Genomic DNA, 12,382 nt, shown 5'->3' with positions numbered 1-12,382 from the left:
GCTCCGGCCTGGTGCACTGGGAAGACCCAGAGGAATCGGGTGGAGAGGGAGGTGGGAGGGGGGATCGGGATTGGGAATACATGTAAATCCATGGCTGATTCATATCAATGTATGACAAAACCCACTGGAAAAAAATAAAAAAAAAATAAAAAAAAAAACAATGGACACACCAAATGCTTGGGAGGAAAGGCTGAGGAGTGAGATGTCTTGGCAAATAAGGGCTCTGAAAAGCTCCCACGTATCCTGGGGAGGTCGAAAACCATAAGCATGCTCAGGGCTAGGGGTGTAATTGGAAAGACCAAGATAAAAAGACAGAAGACTAAAATGACTAATATTAAGTATGAATATGGGAACATTACTACCAAGCTCACAAAAAGCTAAAAATATTATAAGAGAATAAAAAATTGCATGCCAGCAAATTTGATAACCTACATTAAAGGGAAAAATTTCTAGAAACATACGCTCAACAAGATATCAAAAACATAAACAGGCTTATAACAAGTAAAAATGCTGACTCAGGAATCAAAAATCTTCCAACAGGAAAAGCCCAACCCCAGACGGCTTCACTGATTAACTCTCTCAAATGTTTAAATAAGAATTAACACAGAGCCTTCCTAACTTATTCCAAAAAATAGAGGATAATAGAATATTTTGTGGGCTTCCCAGGCAGCGCTAGTGGTCAAGAACTCACCTTCCAATGCAGGAGATGTAAGAGACTAAGGTCCAATCCCTGGGTTGAGAAGATTCCCTAGAGGAAGTCATGGCAGTCCACTCCAGTATTCTTTCCTGGAGAATCCCATGGACATATGAACCTGGTGGGCTACAGTCCATGGGGTCGCAAAGAGTCAGACATGACTGAAGTGACTTAGCATAGCACAACACACACAGAATACTTCTAAACTCATTCTATGAGACCAGAATTACCATCATCATACTTTTAAATTCCTTAAGACTTCTCCCATATGCCTCTTCTCAATATTTATTCACACATTTGACAAACATTTATCAAACATCCACTAAGTGCTGGGAACTAATCTAAGCGCTGGGTTTAGAGCAGTGAACAAAAATGGCAAAAAGTATACTCTTGGGGAGCTTACATTTTAGTATGAGAAAAAGAAAAAAAAATGATTTACAATATGCATGTCATGAGATGCTATGTGCCATGGAGATATGCAAGCAGAGAATTATATAGAGCTGGAGTTGCTAATTTAGATAGAATGACCAGAGAATACATCTCTCATTAAAGAGCATTTTATCTGAATACAAACTCAATATCACTCTTTTACTCCTATTTAATTAACACTAAAAGTACAAGATAGTGCAGTAGAAGGATGTTCACTCATCTTCTCCTGCAAGAACTCCAAAATTACAACTCACTGCTGAACAACCATCACCAGGAGAATGGTGGATCCCACCAAAAAAAATACCCCACATCCAAGGGCAAAGGAGAAGCCCCAGCAAGATGGTAGGAGGGGCAAAATTGCATTTAGACTCAAACCCCATACCTGCCAGAGATGCTCAGAAGGCTCAAACAAAACCTTGTGTGCCCCAGGAGAACCCAGAGAGTGAGTCAGTCCTGCCTTTGAATGTTTGAGTGTCTCCTGCGGAGGTACGGGTCAGCAGTGGCTTACCGCAGGGGCAGGGGCTCTGGGTGCAGCAGACCTGGGTATGGCATAAGCTCTCTTGAAGGAGGTTGCCATTTACCCCACCATAGAGCCACCAGAAATGACACAGGGCTGGGGAAACAGACTCTTGTAGGGCACAAACAAAACCGTGTGTGCACCATGACCCAGGAGAAAGAAGCAGTGACCCCACAAGAGACTGGCCCAGACTGGCCTGTGGGTGTCTAAGAGTCTCTGGCGGAGGCGTGGGTCAGTGGTGGCCTGCTGCAGGGTCAGGGGCACTGAGCGTGGCAGTGCATGCACAGGACCTTTTGAAGGAGGTCACCATTATCTTCATTATCTCCACCATAATTTGGTCTCAGGTGAAACAACAGGGAGGGAACCCAGCCCCGCCCATCAACAGAAAACTGGATTAAAAATTTAATCCCAATCTGATGGGCCACATGACCCCACCCATCAGAACAAGATCCAGTTTCCCTTTCAGTCAGACTCTGCCATATGAAAGCTTCCATAAGCCTCCTATCCTTATCCATCAGAGGGCAGACAGAAAGAAAACCACAAGCACAGAAACTAATAAAACTGATCATATGAACCACAGCCTTGTCTAACTCAGTGAAACTATGAGCCATGCCATGTAGGGCCACCCAAGATGGACAGGTCACGGTGGAGAGTTCTAACAAAACGTGGTCCACTGGAAAAGGGAATGGCAAACCACTTCAGTATTCTTGCCTTGGGAATCCCATGAACAGTTTGAAAAGGCAAAAAAATAGGACACTGAAATAGGAACTCCCCAGGTCAGTAGGTGCCCAATATGCTACTGGAGAACAGTGGAAAAATAAATCCATAAAGAATGAAGAGACAGAGCCAAAGCAAAAACAGCACCTAGTTGTGGATGTAACTGGTGTTGGAAGCTAAGTCTGATGCTATAAAGAACAATATTGCATAGGAACTTGGAATGTTAGGTCCATGAATTAAGGCAAATTGGAAGTGGTCAAACAGGAGATGGCAAGAGTGAACAGCAACATTTTAGGAATCAGCGAATTAAAATGGACTGGAATGGGTGAATTTAACTCAGATGATCACTATATCTACTACTGTGGACAAAAATCCCTTAGAAGAAATGGAGTAGCCCTCCAAGAGTCTGAAATGCAGCACTTGGATGCAATCTCAAAAACAACAGAATGATCTCTGTTTGTTTCCAAGGCAAACCATTCAATATCACAGTAATCCAAGTCTATGCCCTGACCAGTAATGCTGAAGAAGCTAAACTTAAATGGTTCTATGAAAACCTATAAGACCTTCTAGAACTAACACCCACCAAAGATGTCTTTTTCATTATAGGGGATTGGAATGCAAAAGTAAGAAGTCAAGAAACACCTGGAGTAACAGGGAAATTTGGCCTTGGAGTCCAAAATGAAGCAGGGAAAAAGCTAATAGAGTTTTGCCAAGAGAACGCACTGGTCATAGCAAACACCCTCTTCCAACAGCACAAGAGAAGACTCTACACATGGACATCACCATATGGTCAATACCAAAATCAGATTGATTACACTCGTTGCAGCTGAAGATGGAAAAACTTCATACAGTCAGCAAAAACAATACTGGGAGCTGACTGTGGCTCAGATCATGAACCTCTTATTGCCAAATTCAGATTTAAATTGAAGAAAGTAGGGAAAACCACTAGACCATTCAGGTATGATGTAAATCAAATCCCTTACATACAGTGGAAGTGACAAATTGATTCAAGGGATTAGATCTGATGGACTGTCTGAAGAACTATGGACAGAGGTTCATGACATTGTAAGGAGGCAGGGATCAAGACCATCCCCAAGAAAAAGAAATGCCAAAAGGCAAAATGGTTGCCTGAGGAGGCCTTACAAATCGCTGAGAAAAGAAGAGAAGCTAAAGGAAAAGGAGAAAAGGAAAGATATACCCATTTGAATGCAGAATTCCAAAGAATAGCAAGGAGAAATAAGAAAGCCTTCCTCAGTGATCAGTGCAAAGAAATAGAGGAAAACAACAGAATGGGAAAGACAAGAGATCTCTTCAAGAAAATTAGAGGTAACAAGGGAATACTTCATGTAAAGATGGGCACATTAAAGGACAGAAGTGGTACGGACCTAACAGAAGCAGAAGATATTAAGAAGAGGTGGCAAGAATACACAGAAAAACCATACAGAAAAGATCTTCATGACCCAGATAATCACTATGGTGTGATCACTCACCTAGAGCCAGACATCCTGGAATGTGAAGTCAAGTGGGCCTTAGGAAGCATCACTATGAACAAAGTTAGTGGAGGTGATGGAATTCCAGCTGAGCTATTTCAAATCCTAAAAGATGATGCTGTGAAAGTGATTTACTCAATAGGCCAGCAAATTTGGAAAACTCAGCAGTGGCCACAGGATTGGAAAAGGTCAGTTTTCATTCCAATCCCAAAGAAAGGCAATGGCAAAGAACGTTCAAACTACCACACAATTGCACTCTTCTCACACGCTGGCAAAGTAATGCTCAAAATTCTTCAAGCCAAGCTTCAACAGTACATAAACTGAGAACTTCCAGATGTTCAAGCTGAATTTAGAAAAGGCAGAGGAAACAGAGATCAAATTGCCAAATCCATTGGATTATTGAAAAAGCAAGAGAATTCCAGAAAACATCTACTTCTGCTTTATTGACTATGCTAAAGCCTTTGACAGTGTGGATCACAACAAACGGTGGAAAATTCTTAGAGATGGGAACACCAGACCACCTTACCTGAATAATCTGTATGCAGAACAAGAGACAACAGTTAGAACAGGACATGGAACAACAGGCTGGTTCCAAATCAGGAAAGGAGTATGTCAAGGCTGTATATTGTCACCCTGCTTATTTAACTTATATGCAGAATACATCATGCAAAATGCCAGGCTGGATAAAGCACAAGCTGGAATAAAGTTTGCCAGAAGAAATATCAATAACCTCAGATACGCAGATGACACAATGCTTATGGCAGAAAGTGAAGAAGAGCTAAAGAGCCTCTTGATGAAAGTGAAAGAGAAGAGTGAAAAAGCTGGCTTAAAACTCAACATTCAGAAAACTAAGATCATGGCATCTCGTCCCATCACTTCATGGCAAATAAATGGGAAAAAATGGAAACAGGGAGAGACTTTATTTTGGGGGGATCTAAAATCACTGCAGATGGTGACTGCAGTCATGAAATTAAAAGATGCTTGCTCCTTGGAAGAGAAGCTATAACAAACCTAGATAGTATATTTAAAAGCAGCGACATTACTTTGCCAAAAAAGGTCCATCTAGTCAAAGGTATGGTTTTTCCAATAGTCATGTATGGATGTGAGAGTTGGACCAAAAAGAAAGCTGAGAGCCGAAGAATTGATGCTTTTGAACTGTGGTGTTGGAGAAGACTCTTGAGAGTCCCTTGGATTGCAAGGAGATCAAACCAATCCATCCTAAAGGAAGTCAGTCCTGAATATTATTGGAAGGACTGATGCTGTAGCTGAAACTCCAATACTTTGGCCACCTGATGCAAAGAACTGACTCATTTGAAAAGACCTTGATGCTAGGAAAGACTGAAGGTGGGAGGAAAAGGGGATGACAGAGGATGAGATGGTTGGATGGAATCACCCACTCAATGAAGAGGAGTTTGAGTAAACTCCAGTAGTTGCTAACAGACAGGGAAGCCTGGCATGGCATGGTGCAGTCCATAGGGTTGCAGAGAGTCCGACATGGCTGAGCGACTGAACTGAACTGAACTGAAATGTACAATGTCTTGAAGGACAATAAAGGCAAGTGGATCCAAAGGGAGGAACTGATCAATTCAGAAAAATAAAGAAGTTTCAGGTAAAATTAAGTTCTAAAAATTATGCCATATTTTTGGCAATTGAGGTCATTAATAGGAGGAATTTCTATGTGATGTTGAAAAATTAAATTGCAGTGAGATGAGATGCATATAGGATGTGAGGATAAGGCAATGACACAAAGGGGTTACTCACGTTTGTGAAGCAGGAAATGGGGGGATCTGTGGAAAGGGCATGGAGTAAAGATACATTTTGAGATGGGGAGACTTCAAAACTTTCTTTAATGAATAACACTATTCATCACACAAGGGTGAATTAATCCCTCATGATCCTGAGCTGAAAAGTTGTCCATCTGGTGGACTGCCCTGGGACTAGAGTTGAAACTACTCCCAGACATTAAGTGGCTAACCCCTAAGAGCCCTTGGGTTCTATTCCTACACGATGTAAAAAAAAAAAAAAAGATTTTGGAGGATGCTTGAAATACAGTAAGGAGAGCCTAGAAAGCAGCACACCACGATTAGACATCTCAGGGATGAAATTTATACAAAAACTCCAACTCTGGGTGTGGCCAGTGAGGAGAGGACTCTGTTCTGAATAACAAAAGGTCGAACACAAGCAACTGAAGCAAGGAGAGCAGGAGCATCTACAGAAGGCATTGCAGCCTGAGAAGCTCTTCAGAGTTCCTTCTGAAATAGCAAACCAATGAATGTATGACCTGCATTTTGGGTAAGGGGATGGATGCATCCTGTGTTCTCATAATTCTGTCCTGATCTATGATTTTGATTATATAACTTATCTTTGCGCTCCATAGTTAGCTCTTGTTTGATATTTCACCTTTAGTTCCTTCCTTCTCTCAGGCTCTCCACATTTCTAGGGACCAAGGTCCATAATTTAGGAAACAGGAGAGAAATGACACTGAGTTCTAAAGTTGTCAGTGAATAAATGATAAACAGAGGGGTCTAAAATAAAAATTCTATATTCAAGATTCTCAGAACAGAAAGTAACTTCAAAGAAAAGACTACTTTATTACATCCAATAAAAAGAAAGACATATAACTTTTAAAGTCACATTCAAGCTGCATTCCTATTAAGTTCAGTTCAGTCACTCAGTCATGTCCAACTCTTTGCGGCCCCATGAATCGCAGCATGCCAGGCCTCCCCGTCCATCACCAACTCCCGGAATTTACTCAAACTCATGTCCATTGAGTCGGTGATGCCATCCAGCCATCTCATCCTCTGTCGACCCTTCTCCTCCTGCCCCCAATCCCTCCCAGCATCAGGGTCTTTTCCAATAAGTCAATTTTGCAGGAGGTGGCCAAAGTATTGGAATTTCAGCTTCAGCATCAGACCTTCCAATGAACACCCAGGATTGATCTCCTTTAGGATGGACTGGTTTGATCTGCTTGCAATTCAAAGGACTCTCAAGAGTCTTCTCCAACACCATAGTTCAAAAGCATCAATTCTTCTGTGCTCAGCCTTCTTTATAGTCCAACTCTCACATCCATACATGCCTACTGGAAAAACCATAGCCTTGACTAGACGGACCTTTGTTGGCAAAGTAATATCTCTGCTTTTTAATATGCTATCTAGGTTGATCATAACTTTCCTTCCAAGGAGTAAGCGTCTTTTAATTTCATGACTGCAATCACCATCTGCAGTGATTTTGGAGCCCAAAAAAATAAAGTCAGCCACTGTTTCCACTGTTTCCCCATCTATTTCCCATGAAGTGATGGGACCAGATGCCATGATCTTAGTTTTCTGAATGTTGAGCTTTAAGCCAACATTTTTACTCTCCTCTTTCACTTTCATCAAAAGGCTCTTTAGTCCCTCTTCACTTTCTGCCATAAGGGTAATGTCATCTGCATATCTGAGGTCAGGAGTGACAGCCGTGAGGTGATACCCCTCGTCCAAGGTAAGAGAAACCCAAGTAAGAGGGTAGGTGTTGCAAGAGGGCATTAGAGGGCAGACAAACTGAAACCATAATCACAGAAAACTAGCCAATCTGATCACACGGACCACAGTCTTGTCTAACTCAATGAAACTAAGACATGCCGTGTGGGGCCACCCAAGATGGACGGGTCATGGTGGAGAGGTCTGACAGAATGTGGTCCACTGGAGAAGGAAATGGCAAACCATTTCAGTATTCTTGCCTTGAGAACCCCATGAACAGTATAAATTCCTATTAAAATCTGACAAAAAAACTGAAATAGTTTGCCATCATACTTATTTTACATTAATAATCACTTTTCAACCATTTCTTTGAGATATGAAGCAAAAATTAAGATAAATTAATATCCATAAAAAGAGAAAATAACAATGTATGCAAGAAATTTTTGCTTTACCTAGAACATCAGAAAGAGAATATCAGTGTTAAGAATTTACAACAGTTCAGAAAAATGGTTAATACACAAGACAAAAATAAAACAAATATAACTTCAACATATAATAAATCCAAAATACACTTTATCTGCAAGCATTATTTGGTGGATGTAATACAGACACTCATAAAATGTTTTAAAAATGGCACAAGTTTAGCACAATGGATGAATGAAAAAGGAAATTAAAGAGAAAAATATAATTACACTGAGAAAAATAAATTCAATGAATTTCCATCGGTCATAAATAAACATTAGAATACATAATACAAAAAAGTCATATTCATTTAAAACATCCCAAAATGCTATTTGTCATAATAAGAACAATGCAGAAGAACCAAAAAAGAAAAAAAAAAACTTTTTGATTGGGTTTGAGATAGGTTCATTTTTATTCAGCTCTTCTTTGTGGACAACTGTGAAAGAGTAGAGGACCAGTGACTCGTTGACAAGGATTCCAGACAAGATATCTAAGGCCATCAGGCCATTGTCCTTCCTTTGACCACCTTAATTAGCTTATCTTTCACATCGTTGTTTCTCAGAGTGTACATCAGTGGGTTCAGCATGGGTGTTACTGTCCCATACACACTGTTATGATACTATCCTCATCTTGGGAAGATTGAGAGTGTGGGCACATATACATTAAGATTTAACAAATGCAGAGAAAAATCATACTTATGAATGAGAAAACTTGATAGCATAAGGACATGAACTTTTTGTCAAAATTAATCTACAAATTTAACATAATTCCAACTAAAACTACTATCTTAGAACTCAACATGGGAATTCTAAGGTTAATCTGGAAAATAAACACCTGAAAAAGATTTTGAATTTAAAGAGAACAATTAATAAGAAAATATAGTTCTATTGTATATCAAATATATTATAAAACTAAAACTTTTCATTCAGTTTTATATTGGCACAAAATTAACTATAAAAAATAAAAATAGTTGATTGCCCAGGTAAAATTTATGCATATAAAAGCTTATTATGTGACACACAAGGCATAATATTCACTTGAAGAGAAATGTAGAAGACATTTCTAATAATTATTAGAAACTGACTTATTTAAATACTTCTCATTAACAGTAAAATTAACTCCATGTACATAAGTTAAGACACAGAACCAGAAGGTCAACCATTAAAAGATGGAGAGTCATAAGAGGTGAATTTGTCAAAATTTTGAGTAAAAATAATTTCTTGTAATTGTTTCCTGTTTGTAAAATGGAATGCTTTGAGAATTTTATGAAAGCTACATGGACCCTTCCCCCAGAATAATGCAAATACAGGCAAAATTTTCTCATATGAATTTGGGAAATTTACAGTTTCTGATAGATACCTTCCATAAATTTTTGGTGAAAGAGTTCTAATTAAGCTGAAAACACATAGGAAAAAAAAAGAAAATAATATAAGTATCAAAGTAAAATACGTACATATACATGTAAAGCCAAACAAAAGCTAGGGGAAATGTCATTAAAAAAATATGAAAATTTTAGTGGCCATTGATAATTTATAAAATTTATAATTTTTTTAAGACTTAAAATTCTTTTAAAGTGTTCTCCAATTAGTTAGGAAATGTATATGTACTATATTAAGAAAAAGCACAGAATAAAGGACTCTACTTATGTGAAATTTCCTCTGTATACAAAGATTGCAAAGAAAAATGATGAAAATTAAATGTTTAATGTTAAACATCATTATCTTTGTTGAGATTACGATTTATAGTTACTTGTATTTCAAGTTATTTTTTAGCTTTTTTGTTTTCTAAAAGTGAAACTATATTATTTTTCTTCATCAGTTTCATGGGAAATATACATTTATTATAATCTATAAATGGCATGGTCACTCATTCTTCACATAGATGGTGAAGGATAGAGCCATGATCTTACAGTTAATGCCATCAAATGAAGCAAAGACAGAGATGTGGAAAGGAAATATTGACACCTAAATATTTGACAAGCTAAGGTAGTATTCACAGATAAAGGTAGCAAAAAGAATCTAAGATATTAATGGATTCCAAAGCTTAATGCCCATGTACAGTTTTTGGTGCAAACACTTGAGTATATTATACAACAATTCAAGAATGAACAAAATCAAGAATGTCAGAACAAGGAAGATCAAGTATTACAGGACCAATAATAAGACATGAAGTTACTTAAACAAAAAAGTCTAAATGTGTGCAGTAAATGACTTCCATACTTCTAACCAATACCACACAAAAATCTGGAAGTAGATGGAAGTTTTTTGGTAATTTTCTCTCTTTATACATTTTATTAATAAAGTTGATGATTTAAAATATTCCTTTAACAGACTCACAGATATAGAAAACAGACTACTGGTTACCAGTGGTGGAGTAGGGGGCCAATGTAGGGATTTTGGGAAGTGAGAGGTACAAACCACTGTGTGTAAGATAGGCTCAAGAGTGTATTGTACAACATGCAGAATACAGTCAATATTTTGTAATAACTGTAAGTGGAAAGTAACCTTTTTAAATTGTATTAAAAATAAAATTTTAAATTAATAAATTTTTTTAAAATAAAAATATTGCTTTAAGTATATCTTTAACATTACTTTCATAACCAAAACAGGAACAAATGGTATTCCTAAAGGGTATTGAACTTTTGGATATGATCTGATGAAAAGGACGCTAAAATTAAATGCAAAAGGTTAAAATTTTGCTGAAGCTTTATCACTTATTAGCGTTTTCAATATATGATTCTTATCTAGACTTATTTAAGTGCTGTTTCCTCTATGCATGTGTGAATAGCAACAGCTGTTTGATGAAGATTAAATGAGATGGGTTTTGTCAGAAACAATTTGTCAGCTTCAGGTGCTGTTTAGAGAAAAGCAAGGTTCTCATTGTAGCTTATTCTCTTTCTTAAGATCTCCAAGAATAGGGAAAACACTTCTGCCCTTAAACTTTACCTCCTGAAAGTCTGGATTCTTTACATATGCATATGTGTTCTGCTTTGTGTTCATAACCCCCACATATTAAAAATAACTACTCAAAATTTCAAGACAACAAAGCCATAAATCTTCACTTTTATTCTGCTAAAAGCTTTATCTTAGAATCTGTTTTGGCTCTTCCATTGTTCTTATCTGAACTTTTCCCAAGGGCCTCAAGCAAGTTGAGGACATGTTATGCTAAAAAGAACTGAGTCGTTGGTGAATCTTATATCCTTCTACACAAATTTTAACCCTCAACTGGGCTAACTGCAGCCTGTTCTTGTTTTCCCTTAATTCACAGATAAATGTTGAGAAGAAGACATTCCATGACATGGATACTACCCTAACTATAACCAATGGCTCAAGGTTTCAAGTGTCTGAATTTGTTCTAATGGGGTTTCCAGGCATTCACAGCTGGCAACACTGGCTCTCCCTGCCCCTGGCTCTACTCTACCTCTTAGCTCTTGGTGCCAATCTCCTCATCCTGATCACCATCCATCATGAGTCTACCTTACACCAGCCCATGTATTACTTCCTTGGTATCTTGGCTGTAGTGGACATTGGCCTGGCTACTACCATCATGCCCAAAATCCTGGCCATTTTCTGGTTTAATGCCAAGACCATCGGTCTCTCTGAGTGCTTTGCTCAGATGTATGCCATCAACTCTTTCATGAGCATGGAGTCAGGCATCTTCCTCTGCATGGCTGTGGATAGGTATGTAGCCATTTGCTATCCCCTTCAGTACCCTTCCATAGTCACTGAGACTTTTGTGATCAAAGTCACACTGTCTATGATGCTCAGAAATGGCCTACTGGTCATCCCAGTGCCTGTACTTGCTGCCCAGAGACACTACTGCTCCAGGAATGAGATTGACCACTGCCTATGCTCTAACTTGGGGGTCACCAGTCTGGCCTGTGATGACATCACTATTAATAGATTTTACCATTTGGCCTTGGCTTGGTTTATGGTTGGGAGTGACATGGGTCTGGTCTTTGCTTCCTACATGTTGATTATTCGCTCAGTGCTGAGGTTGAACTCTGCTGAAGCAACATCTAAGGCCCTGAGTACCTGCAGCTCTCATCTCACCCTCATTCTCTTTTTCTACACCGCTATTATTGTAGTATCTGTCACCCATCTGGCAGGAAGAAGGTTTCCCATCATCCCTGTTCTTCTCAATGTGCTGCATAGTGTCATCCCCCCAGCCCTTAACCCTATGGTGTATGCCCTTAGGACCCAGGAGTTGAGAGTGGGCTTCCAAAGGTTGTTTGGTCTGGGTGAGAATATGTCTAGGAAGTGAGCCAGCTTTAAATAGCAGAAAGTTATCATCGGTATTGAAAGCTCACAGGCTTTGGAGCCCAGTCATTCTGGGACAAAATTTTAATGTCGCAATTACTAGGATCATCAATTCAAATTAATTCACCTATTTTCCATAGTACATACTATGTGCAAGGCACTGTTCTAGACATTTCACAAATATTAACTCATTTAATTCCCAGAACAACCCTGTGAAGCAAGACCCATTGTTATTTACACATTTTGCAGATGAGGCAAGAAAGTTGAGAAACTTTCCTAAGGTCAAATGGAAGGAAATTTTAGAGTGAGGCTGGAACCCAAGCAAAACTTAGGCCATGAATATTCAAGGAATTGAATCA

At 38.7% G+C, this 12,382-nt stretch overlaps 1 protein-coding gene across 1 annotated transcript; it reads left to right on the top strand.

The window, feature by feature from the left end:
- Positions 1-10,783: 10,783 nt before the first annotated feature.
- LOC122450345 (olfactory receptor 688) lies at positions 10,784-12,027 on the top strand. Its single transcript, XM_043482626.1, has one exon. It carries the CDS (start codon positions 11,062-11,064, stop codon positions 12,025-12,027), a length of 966 nt encoding a protein of 321 aa, XP_043338561.1. The 5' UTR covers positions 10,784-11,061.
- Positions 12,028-12,382: the final 355 nt, after the last annotated feature.

Source organism: Cervus canadensis, chromosome 11, assembly GCF_019320065.1.
Source record: "Cervus canadensis isolate Bull #8, Minnesota chromosome 11, ASM1932006v1, whole genome shotgun sequence".
Lineage (NCBI taxonomy): Eukaryota > Metazoa > Chordata > Mammalia > Artiodactyla > Cervidae > Cervus > Cervus canadensis.
This window is presented reverse-complemented; position numbering and strand designations above follow the sequence as displayed.

Coding starts and splice junctions, on each gene's coding strand:
- LOC122450345 (XM_043482626.1), top strand. CDS start 11,062: ATGGATACTACCCTAACTATAACCAATGGCTCAAGGTTTCAAGTGTCT.